This window comes from Ailuropoda melanoleuca, chromosome 20 (genome assembly GCF_002007445.2).
Source record: "Ailuropoda melanoleuca isolate Jingjing chromosome 20, ASM200744v2, whole genome shotgun sequence".
In the NCBI taxonomy this organism is placed as follows: domain Eukaryota; kingdom Metazoa; phylum Chordata; class Mammalia; order Carnivora; family Ursidae; genus Ailuropoda; species Ailuropoda melanoleuca.
In genome coordinates, this window is record NC_048237.1 from 1,252,566 (window position 1) to 1,274,636 (window position 22,071).

At 38.4% G+C, this 22,071-nt stretch overlaps 1 protein-coding gene across 6 annotated transcripts in view; it reads right to left on the bottom strand.

Annotated features, from left to right (window-relative positions):
- CHD8 (chromodomain helicase DNA binding protein 8) overlaps positions 1–22,071 on the bottom strand; it is a 58,832-nt gene that overhangs the window by 12,786 nt on the left and 23,975 nt on the right. For all 6 annotated transcript variants that reach the window (XM_011235512.3, XM_011235510.3, XM_011235514.3 and 3 more), the window contains 18 exons: positions 21,173–21,287; positions 15,495–15,677; positions 15,346–15,414; positions 14,928–14,983; positions 14,296–14,413; positions 11,283–11,366; positions 8,571–8,708; positions 6,999–7,120; positions 6,610–6,853; positions 5,359–5,535; positions 4,212–4,355; positions 3,733–3,988; positions 2,486–2,696; positions 2,039–2,234; positions 1,373–1,540; positions 1,008–1,187; positions 746–856; positions 199–395 (listed from right to left, as the gene is read on the bottom strand). In XM_011235512.3, coding sequence (XP_011233814.1) covers positions 199–395; positions 746–856; positions 1,008–1,187; positions 1,373–1,540; positions 2,039–2,234; positions 2,486–2,696; positions 3,733–3,988; positions 4,212–4,355; positions 5,359–5,535; positions 6,610–6,853; positions 6,999–7,120; positions 8,571–8,708; positions 11,283–11,366; positions 14,296–14,413; positions 14,928–14,983; positions 15,346–15,414; positions 15,495–15,677; positions 21,173–21,287 — 2,769 coding nt within the window. The remainder of the gene's footprint in view (positions 1–198; positions 396–745; positions 857–1,007; positions 1,188–1,372; positions 1,541–2,038; positions 2,235–2,485; positions 2,697–3,732; positions 3,989–4,211; positions 4,356–5,358; positions 5,536–6,609; positions 6,854–6,998; positions 7,121–8,570; positions 8,709–11,282; positions 11,367–14,295; positions 14,414–14,927; positions 14,984–15,345; positions 15,415–15,494; positions 15,678–21,172; positions 21,288–22,071) is intronic.

Consider the following 22,071-nt stretch of genomic DNA (forward strand, 5'->3'; position numbering starts at 1 on the left):
CTAGAAAAACAGAGAACTGTATTAATGTTTTCCTGGGGACTCCCAAAAGGTAGGAGACAAAACATCTGGGGAAAACATGGTAGCAGAATAAAATTTTCCCATTTTCCCCTCTTTGGCCACAGCCTCCAATTCGAAGGGCAAACAGAACGTCCATCAGGATGGAGATACACTACCTCTAATGGCAAAGTGGGTTCTTACCCATACACCAAAAGGTGCTTTTCCACCCGAAAGCAGTCAGTGCGCCCATAGGTATGATGACGGTCATGTCGGCGAGAGCGTGGCCGCTCATCATCTTCACTTTCCAAATCAGAGAATTCCACTAGGTCATCATCTTTCAGAGTGCTGAAATGGCGGGTCTGTTTTCGTACTCTAGGTGTGTCAATCACCAAGTTATTCTATACAGAGAACAGAAGTCGAAGAGTAACTCTCTTTGTGACAAAGCCGTGGGAAAGGAATTAAGACAATTATGGATTGAAATAGCCTTAGATATAACATTTGTAGATACTCAAAGAGAAATTTTTTTAGGACATGCAAAGTAATCTCTACGGACTCAGAAGCAAAGTTAAGTGGTAGATATCTAAGTAGTTTTCTGGGGCTTCCCATGCAGAAAGTTTTTATAATGGCTCTTATATAAATATATCATCATAAACCAAGGTCAGCATCAAAGAATCAGAGCAGCTACAAAGGCTCCTGAAAGTAATGTGTCTTCTGTAATACTTCCTCCCTAAAAGAAAAGGAAGCTTACCTTGCTATTAAGTAGATCCATGTCCAGGTCAGCCTTTTTGGCCCACTTCTGCCAAAAGTTGGGGTCATCCAGAGAAATATCAGTCCTATTTTCAGAAGCAACAAAGCTTGCCTAGTGAGAACAAAAGAACAAAGTAAAGTTGACAACAACACTTTTTTGAGCAATGGGAAACCAGTAAATACATTTTAAAAATATATTTAAATTCTGGTAGATTCCGGTCTCTACCTCTGTCTCCTTAGCATTTGGCACAGACAGAACATACCTTGGCAAACGTCGAACCCTTTCCTTCAGACTCGATGGTGATGGTTGTGGTTCGTCTTAACAAGATCTGGTCAATGTCTTCTTCACAAAACTTGGAGCCCTCATCATCTTCTTCCATAATGGCTGCATATGCCCCCTTTCGTAAGAGATCTTCAATCTCCTTCTTAGAGAACTGTTGGATCTGCAAAATCCAATAGTAAAATGAAAAAACTAACAAGAGAATATTATCTAACCATATAATAAGTTAGTTCATTATGTTTTAAGAAATATTTTAAGAAATCCAAACAAGGTGGTCAGATTCCTGTGCAAAACAAAACCTTTGTCTTCCTCTATCACTATGACCTGCTACAGATTAAGAGGACTCACTCCGGTAATGTTGCCATCCCGACCACTCATGGACTGAAGCACAGCCTTATCCAATCCCAACTTGAGGCTAGCCTTATCAAACATCTCTCTCTCATAAGAATTACGAGTGATGAGACGGTACACCTTCACAGCTTTGCTCTGCCCAATTCGATGACACCGTGCCTGGGCCTGGTTAAAAAGAAATGGAAAGAAAGGGCAAAGATGACATAAAATTGGGGCGGGGGGGTGCGATTCAAAATACCAATTCACATCTATAAAGGAGCCATGAGATCAACTCAAAACCAGAAGTCAATTTTAAGATGAAATTATTGTTCTACCAAGTACACCAGGGGTCAGCAAGCTATGGTCTGCACAGCCAACTGATTCTATGATGTTTTAGTGAAACGCAACCCCATCCATCATTTATATATTGTCTACGGCTGCTTTTGTGCTACAAGAGCAGAGGTGAGTAGTTACAACAGAGACCGTATGGTCCCCAAAGCCTAAACTATTTATTATCTGGCCCTCTATGGAAAAAGTTTGCTGACCTCTCATGGAGACTGCCACCCTTAAACTAAGTAAACAATTAAATACTCTTTGAAGGACAAGTCTTTCTAAGAGATCCTGATCCTGCTGAAAAACTTCTTAGGTTAGGTAGTTAGCCCCTAAGACAATGATTTCCTCTACCTGCAGGTCATTTTGTGGATTCCAGTCTGAATCAAAGATGATGCAGGTATCAGCAGCTGTGAGATTAATACCAAGTCCACCCGCCCGGGTACACAGCAAGAAGACAAAGCGGTCTGAGTCAGGCTTGCTGAAGCGGTCAATAGCTGCCTGTCGAAGGTTACCTCTGACTCGCCCATCAATACGCTCGTATAGGTACCTGTATGGCAGTTACAGAAAAAAGTTTAATTAGTTAAGCAGATAAAGAAACCAAAAAAGCAGATTAGGATCAATACCAGCAATTCCATATCTCTAGTTGACCAAAAATCTTATCAGAAAGTTGAGAGTGAGAATCTTAAATACTTCTTTTATCCCAGTTCTGGCCAACTTAAATTAAACCCAGGCCCTCCTACTTTTTACAGTTTTATGAAGCTACAGTAAATTCAAGGCAAGGGATGACTCTTTTCTCACCTCCTCTGGATTAGATAATCCTCTAGGATATCTAGGCAGCGTACCATCTGGGAGAAGATCAGAACCTTATGACCACCAGCTTTAAGTTTTGGAAGTAACTTGTCAATAAGAACCAATTTGCCAGCTGAACGAACCATGGCCTGCAAGTGGAAGTCATGAGGTATAATATGGCAAGCTTCTCGAAATTCTGTTAGGATTTTTTCTTCTGCACCTGCCAAAAGAAAAATCAAACTTGATGGTGAGATCCGGAGAAACATACTAAGGCTGTAGTTTACTTAGGAAGCAAAGAAAAGTAATCTGACTTGAGATAAACATCTTTCTCACACAGAATTTCAGCACCCAAAAAATCCTAAATCATCTTCAACTGTGTTATACAAAATACTGCAAGCAAGTCAGACTTAAGATTGTAATTGGATAAAACATCTGTAACAACGAGGACTAGGACAGTACATGCAAACAACTATTACCACCCTACTGGCATCCAAAACAGAAACTACAAAAGGGAGTACAGATGAGGACATTTAACCAGAGAACAGAATGACCTGAGTTCTTGTTCATGAAATTCTACATAGCGAATCCCATATGATACTGAAGATTATGTAGGATCAAGGGGGAAGAACTAGAGATAGACATTCCACATAAGAATTGTTTTGAATTCAAGAACTGCCTGAGGGCGCCTGGGTGGCTCAGTCCAATAAGCGTCTGCTTCCGGGTCAGGTCATGATCCCAGGGTCCCAGGATCAAGCCCCTCACATCGGGTTCCCCGCTCAGCGGGGAGTCTGCTTCTCCCTCTCCCCTTCCCACCTCTCCCTCCACCCTTCCCATGCTCACTCTCCTTTCTCTCTCTCTCAAATGAACAAAGTCATAAATGAATGAATGAATGAATGAATGAATGAATAAATAAGGGGTGCTTGGGTGGCTCAGTCGGTTAAATGTCCAACTCTTGATTTTGCCTTAGGTCATGACCTCAGGGTCATAAGACCAAGCTGCACAGTGGGTTCAGCACTCAGCGGGGAGTCTCCTCCTCTCCCTCTCCCTCTGCCCCCGTGCAGGTGCACTCTCTCTCTCTCGAAAATAAATAAATCTCAAAAAAATTAAAAAATAAAAATATTATTTTAAAAGAAGAATCCCCTTCCCTCTCAAAATTAAGCTGGATCAGTCAATGTATCCACTGTTCCTAAGGAATATTATTAGCAAGTAAACACAGGCGACACAGAAATGCAGGCGCTGTCCGGGAACTCTCTCACCATTGATGAGGTACGGGTGGTTGCAGCATTTGCGCAACTCCATCATAGTATTCAGTAGATTGGGCATGTTTGTATGACCTGCCCCTTTGGAAAGGAAGGAGAAATTCTTCTCCAAAATAGCCCGGTAATACTTCTTCTGGATGTTGGTCAACTCTACTTCAATGATAGTTTCCTGTTTGGGTGCCAGGTTTTTTTCAACATCCTCTTTGAGTCTTCTTAGCATCATTGGCTTGAGAATAGCCTGTAGCTTTTGAACCTGTGCCCAATACAGGAGAGAAAAGAAATAGAAACTATGAGGACATACATTCTCACATTACATGGAAACATGAAGAAATAAAATGAGAGCTTTCCATTATCTGAAAAATGTGGATTTTGTACAATGCCACAAACGATGCAGGCACGAGAGGTCCTTGCGGCCCACGGCAATAGATGTGTGCCTAGTACAAACTTTACCTTTTTTGTCTAGATAGACTTCCTACCTGTTCCTCTGTCTTGAGATCCCCAAAATCCTTCAGGAACTCTGATTCTGAAGGAAACTGTGAAGGTTCCAAGAAATGAAGCAAGCTGAACAGTTCCTCCACAGTATTTTGCAATGGCGTTCCTGTGAGTAGCACTTTGTGTTCCTAAAAATGGAGGAAACAAAAAAATGGTAAAACGCAAAGATACAAAGGACTTCTGGGGTTTACTATTAAGTATATAACTTTAGCTTTAATTTTGTGATCTATAAAATCATGGGAATGGACCAGATTACTATCTTTTCTTTCACTTGCTCCCTCTTCTGATGAACACAAAACATTAAAACAAAACAAAAACCTTGACATTATTTAACAAGAATTTAAATATTAGATTATAAGCACATAAAGAAATATTCAAAAATAAGGGGTTTTTTTGCCATTACATATGCCTTTCCACACTCAACTCCCCACAGATATCCTAATACGTCCCCCTCTAGGGAATGTACCTGTGCTGGATTAAATATGGCCATTAATTCTTTGTAGTTCCTCCTACCAAGGTTCACCCCTTGAATCTGGGCTTGCCTTGTGGCTTGCTCTGACAAAGAGAACGTAGCAGAAGTGATATTGTGTGAGTTTCAGAGCCTATACCTCAAAGGCCTTGCAACTTCTGCCTTTGCCCTCTCTGGATACTGCCCTGATTCTACCATGTCAAGAAGCAAAGTCTGGCCTATTGGGAGGATGACAGGTCATGTGGAAGACGACCTAGGAGCCCACCAATTGCCAGCTGCAGCCACATTACTGACTACAGGCAAGACGACCAAAGGGACGGCCTAAGCTGCGCCCAGCCCAAGGTGCTGAACTAGAGAATCATAAAAAATAGTATTTGTTGTTTTAAGCCACCAAGTTTTAGGATATATTCGTTATGTAGCACTAGGTAACTAATACAGTATCCCACCTCTCCACCTGGTTAAGAACTAACATACAACTATCTCACAATTCTAAAATTTATAGGACTTTTATATGACTTTCAGGTGTCCATTCCCACAGGCCATACCCACCACCCAATACTAAAATCCTGATTTTTTTTCTCTTAGTTATATTAATTCCACAGGGAATTAGGGTTATTTTAATTCCAGGTGTTTCCGCCTATAAGTCAATGTAAGGAACTCACCAGGTCCATGTGCTTGAGGCTATCAAGCAGCTTGCAGTTACGGTTCTTTAGCCGATGGGCCTCATCAATGATGACACAACGCCATTCAATCTCACGAAGCTCAGGACAGTCTGACAAAATCATCTCAAAAGTGGTGATCAGGGCATCAAACTTGTATGCGCCTGGGATGAGGCGCCCCTAAGCATAAAGGCAATAAAGTTAAGAAAAGGCCTAATATGTACCTAAATGGGGACCTCTTCTGCACTACACATTCTCTTTTCTATATTCAGGCAGGGTCAGTAGGAAATACAAACAATATCACCACCCATCTCTGCTGCTGTGTATCTTCCTGAAAAACAGTGCCAAATCACTGAAGGTAAGATACAATGTCTCTTCAAGAAATTCAGTTTTTCGGGAAAATGACAGACCTCACTGAATGAAGCTGAACACTTTTGACTCTACTGTATGCCTAGCTCATGTATCTCAGACCTAGATCTTTTGGTAGTTAACACCGAAATCCACAAATGTTGAGCACTGTTGAAATATATAAGACAAGGGGCGACTGGGTGGCACAGCGGTTAAGCGTCTGCCTTCGGCTCAGGGCGTGATCCCGGCGTTATGGGATCGAGCCCCACATCAGGCTCCTACGCTATGAGCCTGCTTCTTCCTCTCCCACTCCCCCTGCTTGTGTTCCCTCTCTCGCTGGCTGTCTCTATCTCTATCGAATAAATAAATAAAATCTTTAAAAAAAAAAAAAAGAAAAGAAATATATAAGACAAAACTGAAAGTGAAATAGGTAGTATCTGTTACTGTCTAAAAAGAATTGAATCAGTTTAACAAAATTAAAAGCAGCAAAATATGACTAAGAAAGGATGAACGATTCAAATTTTTATTTTCAAAATTTGTATAGAACAAAGGAACTAATCTCGATGAAAATTTTAGTAGACTTAAGAGAGGAAGTGGCTTAAGTTGACCAACTTAAGTATTGATGAACCTCAATACTTTCTTGATGAAAACTCATCAATGCTGATAAAATTCTGTTTAAAAGGCATGGATTCATAAGTAGTCAGAACTTCCATTGGATCAAAATGTCCACTGGATAAAAAGAACAAAAGTTAAAGAAAAAATTCCCTGTGCACTCTAGGACAAAATGCCATAAATCACCTCAAAAAATCTTAACAAAAGTCTTTTATTCATATAAAAGCCTCTAAAATACCAGATACCTTGGCCTACTCTCTCTAAACCATCATATTCCCATGATCTGCAACTCACCCGTGAATCTTTGCAGTACATTTCGTATTGCTGAATCATCTGACGGCTGGCCAGACTGCCATGGTACACAATAGTGTTCATTTCTGTCCATGTATTGAATTCTCGCTCCCAGTTAGTAATTGTGGACAGTGGGGCAATGACCAGGAAGGGGCCATGGATGCCCACATTATATACCTCCTGCAAGAAGGCAATGGACTGGATAGTTTTGCCCAGTCCCATCTCATCAGCCAGGATACAGTTCTGCCTGAAGATTCATCATGGAAATAGAAAAGCATGTCAAAAGATAACGTCTTTTTAAACAGTACGTAAAAAGGAACTGTTTCAACAGAAAGCAAATAAAAATAATTCCAGACGAAGCCTACATTTCATGGGTCTACTCTTTTCTGTACCTGTTATACCAATTAAAGAGCAGCCAGTTGACCCCTTCCAACTGATATTCCCGTAACTGGTTTCTGTTTTTATACTCATGTGACAGCTCCAACTTCTTCCAAGCACTTGCCTGTGGGCGATTCTACGAAAAAAGAAAATTTGAATAAATGGGGTGAAGACACTAACAAAATTAGGCAAACTTACTAGGTAGTTCTAGTAGCTAATACTGATTCAAAAACATGGATTAAAAACATTTAAAATATATTCAGGGGCGCCTGGATGGCACAGCGGTTAAGCGTCTGCCTTCGGCTCAGGGCGTGATCCCGGCGTTATGGGATCGAGCCCCACATCAGGCTCCTCCGCTATGAGCCTGCTTCTTCCTCTCCCACTCCCCCTGCTTGTGTTCCCTCTCGCGCTGGCTGTCTCTATCTCTGTCGAATAAATATATAAAATCTTTAAAAAAAAATAAAATAAAATATATTCAAATTCATGAGTTCATAATAAAGTTTAAACTAAAATGAAGTTTAAAAAACTTAAAAAAAAAAAAAAAGAGGAAAACCAAAAGAGGAAAAATCCACTGGTCACTTTTGGAGGATGCTAGAGAACTACTTCATTATTTTGAAAACTGGGAAATAAAGAAAGAAAACAAAGCATCTATCCTTCTTTCCTATACCATCTGTATCTCAGAGTAAACAAACAGGAGATGAATATTTCTTTTTATAGTAGATTCTGGCTAATAAATGAAAAACATGATACAATTAAAATAACATCATTTTGAGATTCTTAAAGAATAGGCCGAGGCAATGATCACAAATGACTAATATCACAAAAGACAACCTGATCGAGTCACCTATGAAGCAGATTTAGTGGTCTCCCTTCCCCATTTGATCAAGCCTTTAGAAGAGGGATATCTAATGAAACTGTCTATGATGATAATGTTTTATATCTGCCACTAGCCACATGTGATTAGTGAGCATGTGAAAAGTAGCTAGTGGCTACTATATTAAGCACAGTGCTAAAAAGTTCCAGTGGACAGCACTGTTCTACATCTAACCATTTATGAAAAAATATAAGGAACAGAGAACACGTTAGAAGTTTCTAAGGGGGATGCAACTGGTAAACTTCAGACTATGAAAAACCCCAGAGAACCAACCACCTGATTTCTTCAAGAAAAACTGCAAAGAAGGGGGAAACTAAAATTAAGAGACATTTGAGACACATTAACTGACAGCAATATATAGATCTTTATTCAAAATACAATCCGAACAATTTAACAAAAATTAGAAGACAATCAGGGAAACATATATATATAGTAATTGGTTATTTGTTGATATTTAGAAATGGTTAAATTTTCTCAGGTGTAAAATTAGTATATACCTTTAGGCATAAACACTGAAATATTTACAGATGAAATACAGGAATCTGGGATTTGCTTTAAAATAATCTAGGAATTGGTACAATACACTATTTCTTTTACTTCTATATATGCTTGAAAATTTCCATAATAAAAAGCTAAAACAACAACACAAATATAAATAAAAAATTAAGTCATTTCCTACATGGGCTTTACACTCTAAATGCAATGTACTTACCACTCTTTTGAGTTCGGGGTGCCTTGACTGGATCCGTTTAAATTCTCGAATCTTGGCCTCATCAACATCCTCTTTCAGCTCCCACGTACTGTCCTCGTAGGGCAGAGAGCACCACTTCACCAGATAGTAAATTACAGGCTAGGAGAGAAAAAGCTAAAGCCTTAATAAACTGATTCTGTGTTCTCTGCTGTCATTAAAAGGGTAAGAATTTGATTACAGAATCAGATCACAAAGTGTTAATACCTAAAAGGTGCTAAAAAAAAAAAAAAAAAAAGGCAGGCTGGGAAGACCAGCCACAGGCTCCCCTGCTGAGGCACTGTACTATTTGAGGCTTTGATCATCTTTCCAGGCAATTTATCAGAATCTGTTCTAAGAGGCAAGGTTATACCCAGTAGTTTCTAGAACACTAAGCACTGAAACATTATGCCAATCAACCAAGCAAATGCAAAAAATAAAATAAAATTAAATTAAATTAAAAAAACTCTTTTCCTATATTATGTTGAATTAGGTTGAAACTAAAAGATAGGGCTCTGCTCCATACTATTATCCTGGCACCATATTTAATGCAGTGGAAGAGAGGAGGCCAGGCTACTTTTCTAAGTGAGGAAGAGATTAAAACCATTAGAGCAAAGCAGGGCTGCAATCACCGGGCCTCTGAGCTTCTGCAGCTCTGAGTGCAGATGCTACTTGAGAGAGAGCAGTCATCTGGTGGAAAAGAGATTTCCTTCAGAGCTAGGAGACAACTAGGAGCGGTGTCACTGAAGACAGGGAATAAGAGAGAAGAGAGGAGGGGCAAATGCTCCAGTGCCTACTACAGTACTGTGCTCTGTACAGGTGCTCTGCTGCAGAGGGACGGCAGTGACCTCGGGTAAAATGGCTCCTGTTCTCACTACTCAAATTGATCACTGCCCTGACTGCATTTCTATTTTTGGTTTCTATGAAAAAAGGATTAGATGGGGCCTGGTATAATCAACAAGAATCTCTACTATCAATTCACAGAATACCCCTTAAAACAGCCAGCAAGCCGTCTGAAGATACAAGCACCTCGACAGAATCACAGATCAAGGAATCCCTAGAATTAACCTAGTTGCTCTTCTCCTATTTTCTTAATTAGAGTGACTCAGGTCATTTTCTACATAAAGCCATTTGTCCAGGTCACGCATTTCCAGCATCATAACTTACTTTTCCAAGGACTTTATTTTTATAATACTGATTTCCACTATTAGGTCATGTACAAGGATGACAAACTAAACTTATTTTGGGGAGGGGGAAAAATGGGTACACAGAATGTTGTTATCCAATATTAGGAGCACAAGTTATAGTACCAGAAAACTAAAACATTTTCATCTGTCTTGCTATTTCCAACACAGTCCAAAAATCAATTACTTCTGGAAGAGTAATAAGTATGTTGGTAGAGAGAATAAGATGTTTAAGGCTGAGAAGGCTGAGATCCTGAAAATGACAAGAATTTAATAGTAGCTAACATGTCCATTCTAATAACTGGTCCATTTCCCACTCACCTCCCGCAAATGACAATAAACAACAACTCCCACCCCAACCCATAAAAGCAGAATACATGTTTCTGATGCATGCTTGTCAGGATTTGAAGACACGGAATTGTAATAGGCCTTGGACGTCTAAGGTTCTGAGAGAACCTAAAGGCTTATAAAATAGAGTAAACGTAGAATTTTACAGAGGGAAGACTTTTGATTCTTAGGTCCTGTAAGGGTGATGAACGGAAACAGGCCACTTAGCTTGTGAGTGAGCCTAGCTCACCACCCGGCACTGACATTTTAACAAGGTTCTGTTGTTCTGTACTGGTCACTGGGTAAGAAGTAACTGTCAGATGTGATAAAAACTTGATGAAATGTGGCCCTACCAAGAACTGCTACTTGAAGTGAAAAGAGAGTGATGAGTTCTAAGGGAATGGTGGTTCACAGTCTAAGTAAGTTTGAAATAAACTTAAGAGACAATGTTGAATTCACTGGTGGCTTAGATCTTTAAACTCTTATTTGGAAAATGAAAAAAGTGATTTATGAAACTCTATCAGCAGGTGTTTTAGCACATGTACAATCTGCTAAAAGAGCTTTAGTGCAGTGATTCCCAAATCAAGCTATGTCTGACAATCCCTTGGAGAACCAACTTAAAAATACAGATCTCTGGGTCCCACCCAGAGACCTACTGAATCTGAATCTGTATCTGTGGGAGTGTGATCCCATAGTCTGTTTAAAAGTACAGATTCAAATGCAGCAGATTGGTTTTAATGATAAACAAAAATGCATTCAACTGATGGTTAAGTTCAAAAAATAACTCTCAATGACCTGGAGAAAGCTATGAGTCTGTGTAGGCATTTTTATATTTATAAATATGGAGATTTGTGAAGTATCCCTATTCCTCTCCCCTTCTGTCACTCTTAACTGGATGTCTGGGGTCTCCCATATAAAATCTAAGAGAAAAAAAGATCAAGGTAAAGGAGTACTTGTTAATATAGCTCCTGATACTTACAAATACAGCTTCTTTATGAGAAGCTTTCCTTTTAGCCTCTCTCTCTATCCCCTTATCTTCCCAATATCATTCTAAGGAGCCCTCAGAAAAACTCAAAAATACCTTTTTGTCCAAGAGATTTTTAGCCATACCTGCATAATAAAGGAGGGGCAAGCAGACCAGCAGAAATCTCTGAGACCTTTAATATTCTTCCATGCCCCAACTCACCTCCCCATTGTCCTTGTCAATACTGTGAGACTCATCCAATATCCTATCCACCTCTACATAGTCTGGATTGAAGGGTTCTTCATCCTAGAGGAGTTATGAAACAAACAATAAGACCAAAAGATCATTGTCCAATAAACCTAGCACTCCACCCCACCTTTACCTGATGATCTTACTTGAAAATTTTTTTTTAAAAAGACGCCTTCAGAAGGGAGTTCCCCATTTTCACAGTATCGAATCCTAAAAACTTAATTAAATCTGCACCCATCTTCTCACCTATTACAAGAGCAAGTATCTCCTAACAGAGGCCATTCTCTCTGTATATGCTCTGGATTCCATCCCTTCTCACCATCTTAGGATTCCCTCTCCTGGATCATTCCCATAAACACACAGGTGTACTTTACTATTTCCTATCTTAAAAAGACCTCCTATACTCTTCATCTGCCTGCAACTATTTTTCTGTTCTGCTTCACACCCAAACTTTCCCAACAGTTTTAACCACAAGTTATCCCCATGTCAGCACCTCCACTGTCCAGCCACTCCACTCTTCCTTCCACTTCCTTCACACAACTAAATTACTCTTGTCAAGGTCATTAATGATCTCTAAATTGCCAAATATAATGAAACATTTCTGTCCTCCTCTTACTTTACCTCTACAAAGTATTCCATAATTCCTAATACTCTCCTTTAAGCACTGTCTTTCCTTGGCTTTTCTGAGACACTGTACTCTCGTCTTTATTTATTTTGGTTTGGGCCAATTCTTGATCACCTTCACTGGTTCTTTTTCTTCTAAATCACTGGTATCCAACTTTGGGTGATGTCTGAAAGTAAATAACCCAAGGCTCCAAAGAAGGGTCTTAAAGAAACTAAGGAAAAAAAACTCTTCCTTCTTAAGGCACTTTTCCCTCTTGTTTTTAATGACATATCTGCTTTCTAATCTTTCCCCTACCACTCTGGCATACAGTTCCTTCTCCTTCACCTGAACCTCTGAATTTGGGAGAATTCTTAAGCCTTGGTTCTGGGCTCATATCCATTCTATTACAGAAAGAACTATTTTAGTAAGAAAATAAAGAACTATTAGAATATATAGAAATTCCCCCCCCAGGTGCCTTTAATCATTATTAAGGTTTTAATAACTATTTATATGCTGATAAAATCCAAATTTTAATTGCAGCCTGAAAAATCCAGATTTGTATATCTGTGCTTGCTAGAGATATGTCAAGGAATTTTAAGATTAACACAGTCTAAACTAAGTTCTTGATTTTCCCCAAATCAGCTACTTCTAACATCTTCCATATTTCAATGATCCCACCTCAACCCATTTGCTCAGACCACAAACCTGTCTACATAAGCCATCACACCAAGCCCCTAATCTATCCATTCTATCCACTTGAAACTACCCTACTCTAAGCCATGATATTTCCTATTTAGAAATCTTCAACTGCTTCCTTACTGCTCATACTTTCATGCTTACTATTCTCCAATCCATTCTCCAAAGTCTAGGTGATCTTTTAAAAGTGAACACTGGACTATGTCTCTGACCTGTTTTAAACAATGTAATGATTTTCCTTTGCACTTAGAATAAAAACAAAACTAAAACCAAACTGCTTAAAAGGTCTGTACACACTGCTTGCCTAAATTTCTGATCTCATTTTGGGCCATTCACTCTCTTTTGTTCATCAACTGCACTGTATTTTCAGTTCCTCGGCCTGTCTCAGGGCCTTCATATATGCTGTTTCTCATGCCAGTGATATTATTTACGTGGGTTCACGGCCTTGCTCCTTTCATAATTCAATTCTCAGAGAAGTCTTCCTTAATTATCCAAAGTAGGTGTTGCCACCCCCTCCCCCTTATGTCTCCTTGTGCTCCTTCTTTTCTGGCACTTAACGCAATTTGAATTATTTTTTAATATTTATCCCTCTTCAATTAGACAGTGAGCCATATGAGAACACAGACCATGTCTGGTTTGTTCTCCATAGAGACTAGCACATGATAAATCATGAATGATTGATTTGGTTAAATGGCCTACCTAAATATGGAGATTTAATTGGCATATGAGTTAGTAGAGACTGGTTCAACAGTCACAAATTGTACATCTAAGATCAGCTGGAATGGGATTAGTTTCGTTGTACATTTCACAAATTATGCTTTAAAAGAACATAAATGAAAAAACACAACCCAAGTATTACTTTCATATAAAAAGAAATTACAAAACTACATGGTCCTACTTGTCCCCTCCAAGTGATGTGAGAAATAATTCATTTATTTGCAAACCTGGTGGTATCAAGTTAGCTTTACCATATGTATTCAGGCAGAACTGGGGGTTTTTTGCTAAAACTATGCATTTAGTTCTTTCCATCCCTCAATCTTTCTTACTAAAACCTTTTCTCCTTTAGCTCTAAGCAGCTTTGAAAAAGAATCTGTCTTCTCAAGGCACTTAGTTCTGTATATATAATAAAGATGAAAAATCCCAATTTGGCAAAGGCATACGTACACAAAGCTTTCAAAGCAAAACGGACAGTTAAAATATGGCTCAAGAGACCCTTATGCACACTCCAGTGTTTAACCAGTAGTAAGAATGGTTATGGGAAACTAACGTTCCTTTATCACCATTTCTTGTTATATTGGATTAGAAATTTTAGAAGATAAATGTCCTTTCTAAATGATATGGCTGCTTATGCCTACAGATACCATGAACTGCTACAGACTGACATTAGAAGAAGAAGAATGCCTCAAGTGAATCAGAGGTCAGTTTAAAATCTGTCTTGAAAATACTTCATGAATACTGAGCAAGTCAATACCAAAATATCCTATTAACTGATAAAAAGACCACATTTAGACCCGGTAAAACAAAGCACGGGGCAAATTAAGTAAGGAAAGTCCAATGATAAAAATTAAGACTTCATACCCATATATACAAAGCAACTATAAATCTTAAATAATCGATGAAGACTGATAACCCCAGTAATTTATGCTTCTGTGAAATAAATGATAGGTAATACCTATTCCTAATTACCTCATGAAAGAAGTGTCTCATCTGAGCCATTTTAGTTTTGAAGCGCTTTAGTTTTTGATGGATCCTTTTATCCTTCTCTAGTTGGGAGATGGTAGCCCATTCACAGTGTAGATAGGAGCTGAAGGGGATGGAAACAGCTGGTCATGCTGTGAGAAAGGGGAACTGGTAGGCTAGATTTGGGGATAACCCAGAAGCAGGCACAATGAGTACAACATACTTAAGTGGGGAGACAGTGTCTTAGGTAAGTGCTTCTCAAGCTTGATTTTTGCACACAAACACCTGGTCTTGGGCAGGCTTGAAAGTTTGCATTTCTAACAAGCACCCAAATGATGCTAATGCTGTTGGTCCACTGACCGCAGTCTGAGTAGCAAGGTCTTAATGTTAGACTAAGGTAGAGAGGATCACAAGGGATTTTATCAGGAACCACCCTTACCCCACCTTCCTGTTGGGAAATAGGAAGAGTCATGCCAATTCCCGAACTTCTCTCTGAACATCTTCCTCAATGAAAACAACAAATTGGGCTAGAAAACTATTAAAAGGGGACACATTCCCACCCAGGAGAGACTATACAGGAGAACTTTTTACAACCCTGTGGAGTTTAGGGTGAAAAGCGTTTTGCACAGATCACATACTAGTTCTTGTACTTGACAAAGAATTCTTCCGCCTCAGTATATTGTCCAGAAGGAAGCTGAGGAGAAAGAAATCATAGTTATTAATAACCTCATCTGTCAAAGAAAGAACCTTTAATTTTCACTACTCATGGTAGAGCTTCATACCAATGTTCCTAGAGTATATTACTGATGAGGGATTAAGGAACTAATCTAGTACTCCAATACAAGAGATCTGATAGCTGGAAAAAATAAGCCTTTATCATCCATTTTAAACAGATAAGCAAAGAAGAGGCAATAAGACAGCTCCTATTTTCTAGCTCACTTCCTCCACCATATCTCATAATTACACTGTAGTGCCATACCCTGGCGTCCAGAGGTGTTCATTAAATAAAGCCTGTGAATGCGGCATTACGGTTGACATGAAGGGTTAAGGCCTCACCTCCTTCTTCACAATCCGCATAGAAAGCACTTTGTCTACTATGGCTGCATCTTCTTCACTAGGATTCTCCTGCAGCAAAAAATGCAGTCAGTCAACGAAGACTGTGAGGAGCAGGACAACCTCCCGTGTTGCTTAAGCTCCCAGCTTACCACAAAGAACTGCATGGAAGGCAAAGTCTCGCCATCCGGCTCCTGCACTGGTTCAGGGAGGACAGGCTCAGTTTTTATGGGGCCGGTTACATCCACTTCTTCTTCCTCTTCATCGTCTGTGATCTTTATATCCAGATCCTCTGTATATTTTTTTCGCTTAACTTGGCGGTTTGAGCGTCTTTTCTGTAACGGCAAGAATGGTTAGAACAACTGTGTAGGTAACTCAAAGAGAAAACCTTTAAACTAGTTGCCTATAGTCATATACTTAGATTTTACTCCAGAATCCCTATGAAAAACCAAGCGAAAAAGATAAAGAGCCCATTTATCAAATTATATGATATCAAACCATATAATTTATGTACCAAATACATATTAATTTGCCAAACTGTTTTATCAAAGAACCAGAATCCACCTGAAAGTAACCTGGGTATTACTGGCAAGAAGCTCTGGAAAAATGAAGCAGGACTCAACCTGCAGGGTGCAACGTGCTTTCCATAAGGAGCAACCCTGAAGTGCAAAGGTGCAAGAATGTTTTGTTACCAATTTTGCTTTTTATTTTAGTTCTAAGGTTTTTTTGTCTTAATAAATAGAATCATACTATAGTATTGTTTTGCTACTTACCTTTCTATTAACATTTCTTAGAGACGTTTTCCGTATCAAAACATTTAAGATTTATGTTATTCTTTCAAGTGGTTGAGCAAACATTTTTGTAAGATTTTATTTATTTATTTTAGAGAGAGAGAGCATGAGTGCACATGTGTGTGCACAAGCCGGGGGAGGGAGAAAATGCCAAGCAGACTCCACACTGAGCATGGAGCTGGACTCTGGGCTCAATCTCAGAACACTGAGATCATGACCTGAGCTAAAACCAAGAGTCAGACGCTCAACTGACTGAGCCATCCAGGGGCCCCTAGTAAAACATTTTTGAATTAAGTAATTTAAGTAATACTTTGTAGCTCATGATAAAAAGTTGGGAAGAATACAGAGATAAAATTATCATTTTTCAATCATGATTGTATCATCTCTGAAACACCCAAACAAATTAAATGAATTATTAGACACACAACTACTGAAATTAAGTAAACTTCCCTGTCATAAAATCAATTTTTAAAAATATCATTCTTATGTAGACTGAGCCATAAAATATAATGAAAGAGATTCAGGGCGCCTCAATGGTTCAGTAGGTTAAGTGTCTGCCTTCAGCTGGAGATGATCCCAGGGTCCTGGGTTCAAGCCCTGCATTGGGCTCCCTGCTCAGCAGAGAGCCTGCTTCTCCCTCTCTCTCTGCTGTTCCCCCTGCTTGTGCGCTCTCTCTCTGTCAAATAAATACACAAAATCTTTAAAAAAAAAAAAAAAGAATTCTATATAAGAAAACAAAAATATTACTTATCTAAAGAATTAAATTTAGTAAGAAATATATAAAATCTGTATGAAGAAAACTTTTAAAACACTCCAGGGAAGACTTAAAGAAGATTTGAATAAATAATAAAATACATTGTCCTGCAATAAGAAGACTTAATTCTAACTATATAGATTACATAAGTATGACAAAATAAAATTAACGAAACTTTTTAATTAGATAAGCTGATCCCAAAATTCAAAGAGAGAAATAAACACTTAAGAATAACCAGGAAAAACAGGAAAAGTGTGCTTGGCCTTACCAGATATTAAGGACACTAAAGAGCTATACTAATTAACAAAGGTTGGTACCTCTCCAAGAAACGATAAACAGGTCAATGTCCAAATATAGACTAAAATACTTATGTGGATATAGAACATGATAAAAATAGCAGTTCTAATCAGTGAGGGAAAAGTAGATTATTCTATAAATGGGTTTGAAACAAATGGCTAGCCATCTAGAGGATGAAAGAAACTAAATTACATAAAAATAAAAGATTTCAAAAATCTTTTTAAAAATCTTAAGAAAGGGACGCCTGGGTGGCTCAGTCGGTTAAGCATATGCCTGGGACCAAGTCCCGCATCGGGGTCCTTGCTCAGTGGAAAGCCTGCTTCTCCCTCTGCCTGCCTCCCTCTGCTTGTGTGTTCTCTCTCTCTCTGACAAATAAATTAAATAAAACCTTAAAAAATTTTTAAAAAGATATAACATTTCTAAAAGAAAGGGTGGAAGAATTTTTTATAATCTTGAAGTAGGAAAGATATCTGTAATAAATTGATCAATTTTACCTTGCGAAAAATTTAAGATATTTACATATCATAACAAAGTTGAGACAAATAACAAAGTGAGGGGGAAAACAAATAATCCATTTCCTAAGCATAGAGTTCTTTGGAATAATTAGGAAAAAGATCCACAACACAACAGAAAGATGGGCAAATATCATGAACAGAGAGTAGGAAAAAAACATAAATGGCTTTAAATGTAGAAAGATGCTCACACTCATAATAAAATAAGTAATTACAAATGAAAACTAAACTGAGATACTTTCTGTGTTTTTTTGCACCTAACAGGTAAAATTCAGAAAGTCTGATCAAATATTGAAATAGGAACTTGTACATACATTGTTGGTCAGAGTACACATGTGCATAACCTCTATAAAAGAAAAATTGACGAAACCCTTTGGTCCAGAAATTCCACTTCAAAGATATTATCCTACAGACAAATCTGCACATTTATACAAATCTTGGTAGCATTACTTGTAGTAGTAGAAGACCATAGATAACCTTAATGCCCATCAATACAGGACTAGTTAAACAAATTATGGTATAGTCAAAATACGGAATACTATAGAAATATTTAAAAAGAATAGGTAATTGACAAAACCAAATACTGAAGATGTGGAATTGGAACTCTCATCGGTGCAAGTGTAAAATGACACAATCACTTTGGAAGTTGACAGATTCTTATAGAGTTATAATGTTTATATGTGTAACTACCCTATGGTCTAGCAATCCTATTCCTTAGCTGGGAGAAATGAAAACCCGTGTCCAAGAAGTACTAAGACTGTTCACTGCAGCCTTATTCATAATAGCTCCAAATGGGAAACAATCCAAATGTCCATGAACAGAATACACTTGCAGTTACTTATTTTTTATTATTTTTAATTTTTATTTTTTTAGTAATCTCTACACCCAATGTGGGGCTTGTACTCGTGATCCCAAGATCAAGAGTCACATACTCTACTGACTGAGCCTGCCAAGGGCCCCTCTACTTTGTTGTTTTTAATTGCCATGTAGTATTCTATTGCATGGATTTTCAGAATTTTATTAACTATTTCTCCCCTATGGACACTGAATTTTTGGACACTTCTGCTATTGCAAATATTGCTGCAATACGTATGCATCATTACATATACTTTTGACAGTTTCCTAGGTGCAGAATCATTGAGTCAAAGGGCATCGACATTTTAAATTTTGTTACATACTGAAATATTGACTCACCAAAAAGATTGTCTCAACACTCCCCTCAACTGTGTGAAAAGTGTCTGTTCCTTAACTCCACCGCCAATGCTGGCATTACCACTTATGGGCTGAATTATACCCCCCCTTTTTTTTAAGATTTTATTTATTTATTTGAGAGAGAGAGGGGGGGAAAGAGAGAGAGAGAGAGAAAATGGGGGAGGGGAGGGCAGAGGGATAGGGAGAAGCAGACTTCCCCACCAAGCAGGGAGCCCAACACAGGGCTCAATCCCAGAAGTCCCAGATCATGACCTGAGCCAAAGGCAGACGCTTTACAGACTGAGCCACCAAAGCGCCCCAATCCCCCAAAATTCTTACGTTGAGACCCTAATCCTTAGTACCTCAGAATGTGACTGTATTTGGAGACAGGTTTAGAGGTGATTAAGTTAAAATGAGGCTGGTAGGGTGAGCCCTAATTCAACTTGAATGGTATCCTTATAAGAGGAAATGTGGACACACAGAAAGACACCAGGGATGCATGCACTGTGAAAAGACCACGTAAGGACACAGTAAGAAAGCAGCCTCCGACAAGCCAAGGAGAGGTCTCAGAGGTAACCAAACCTGCTGACCCTTTGATCTTGGACTTCTAGCATTCAGAATTGTGATAAAACAAATTGCTGCTGTTTAAGCCACAGAATCCGTGGTATTTTATTATGGCAACCCAGTAAACTAATACACCACCTTTTAAAAATTTGTATTTTTTGTATTACAAAGACTTGCCTTCAATTTGTCTTTTAATTATTTAACACTTTATTTAACCCTTTATTTTAACATACACATATATAACTCTATGTTCTCTTACCATGAGCTAAGCACTGTCCTATGTGCTTTATAAATGCTTCCATTTAATTCTCCGAACCACCCTACTTGGTAGACATTATTATATGTATTTTAGAGATAAGGAATCTGGAGCACCAAGAGGTTAAATAAACTTGCCTGAAGTGAAAATGTTAGTAGAGTTAAGGCGAAACCAAGGAATTCCTGCTCCAGAGTTTATGCTCTTAACCACTATGTTATTTGTAGAATTTTTTTGTTATACATGCATAATTTTTATATAGTCAAACGTATCAATCTTTCCCTTTATGACTTCTGAATTTTAATGCCCCCTTAGAAAGATCTACCCTACTTGATAATTATTTAAAAAATTCACCCACGTTTTACAGGAAGTTCATGATTTCAAGTTTTACATTTGGACCTTCGATTAAACTAGTATTTGTTTAAGGAGTGACACAGAAATCCAGTTTTATTTTTTTTTCTTAGATGTTGTCCTAACATAATTTATTAAATATTCTTTCTTTCCATAGATTTAAAATGGCATTTTAATTCATATACTAAATTTTTACAACCATTTGAATATATTTCTAGACTCTCTTATCTTTATTAATGTTATTTCTTAATTCCACACTTCTAGTAATTATTATTTCATACTATATCTAATGTCTGTTAAATCTAATTTTTGCCTCACTTTCCTTTTCAATTGTACTGTATCTTGTCTACTCTCATGTTAATTTCCACAGAAAAACCCAAGTATCAGTTTGCCAATGTACTGAATGTATATCAAGCAAGAGGGGATGCATTTCTGAGTATTAATAGCTAGAAAAGCACTTAAAGCTTGTTTAGTACAAGCCTCCAGTTACCAAGGAAAAATTCAGACACAGTAGGTAAGTAAATTGGCCAAGCCCATAGTGCTACTTAGAAGTACCATGGGTCTCCCAAATCTTAATACCAGATCCTTTGTATGGTTGGAAACCAGAGCCAAAAGTGGTACCGTAAAGCAACAATCAGAAACAGAGGACTAAACTTCTTCTGGTCCAGCTTCTTTTATTCTCTTCTAGTGTTTCTCATCTTCAAAAGGTAGGAAAAAACATTGTGCCTAAGCACCCAGTTCACAGAGTCGGAACCCTGAAGTGTAGAAAAGGTAAGGCAAAGGGATAGATGGACAGTTCTAAGAGAAACCAAAGTACTGACATAGCCATAACAACAACCATGAAGCATTAATTTCATACTTGCTTAGTTTTTGAAACACTGGAATTTCAGAAAATGACTACTGCTATTGTATAGTATAGTAATATGTTTTTTGCCTAAAAAACCAAAAATTTAAAAGATACAACCATGATCAGGTCCCACCTCTTTTACTTTTAGGCCTACCTCTCTTTTAGAAAAATTGTTGAAATGTGCATAGGCTTACAGTCTCTCGTATCTATTCCCGGGTTGTCTGTCAGAATTAAACGTGATTTTTCTAAGTTCTTTCAGGATCCTTTTACCTGAATGCTGCTTTCTTCATCTTCCCGGGGTGATTGGGCCGGCATGACTTCCACATCTGAATTATCAGATGAGGTATTACGCTTTCTCTTCTTACCCACCACAGGGGTGATGGTGCTAAAAAGGAAAAACCAAATTCATTTTCAGTGAGGGCCAAATTCATTTAGGAGAAGAAAAATATAATTAATCTAAACCATCATATACAAAACTTCCTAATAGAAGTGTCTAGCTCTTCAGTCAGTAGGACACACGGCTTTGGAATAAGGTGCTTGAAAAAGAGAAGATATTCGGGTTTCTAAGCCACTGGCTGACCTTTACACCAGATCTGACAAAGCCTTTCTACTACTGTGCTCACAAATACCTGAAGGAAGGTGGCATAAGATAGCAGAATACTGGCCCAAGAATTACAAGGCCTCGCTTCAGTTCCAGTTCTGTCACTAGCTGGGCATTAGCTTCCTTATTTGTAATATAAACACCAATGATAATACCCGGCCTGAGAATTGCTGAGGATTAACTAAGATAGGCGATATGAATTTTTTTTTTAAAGCTGAAAAATCCTCTCCAAATATAAACCATTATTATAATTCCACCATAAAGCCTGAAGAATTCCAGGGGGTAGAAGCTAGAGAGAAAGGAGTGAGGCTATAAGACATGGAAGGCAAAGAGAAGACAACTGTGATAAGCCCTGGTTCTGCCAGCACTGCTCTAGGCTGACAACAGTGGCTGCAATCTTCTCTAGTTCACAGATGAGATTCAAGAACAGGAGAGCCACACCTCCAACAGCTCTTTTACTGATGTGGGTGGTAGGGGGATACTGAGAAATCTCTTTCACACTTTAGTGATACAAAATCAGGAAGACATATAAGAACAGTCAGCTTTTAAACATAACCCTCAACTCAAT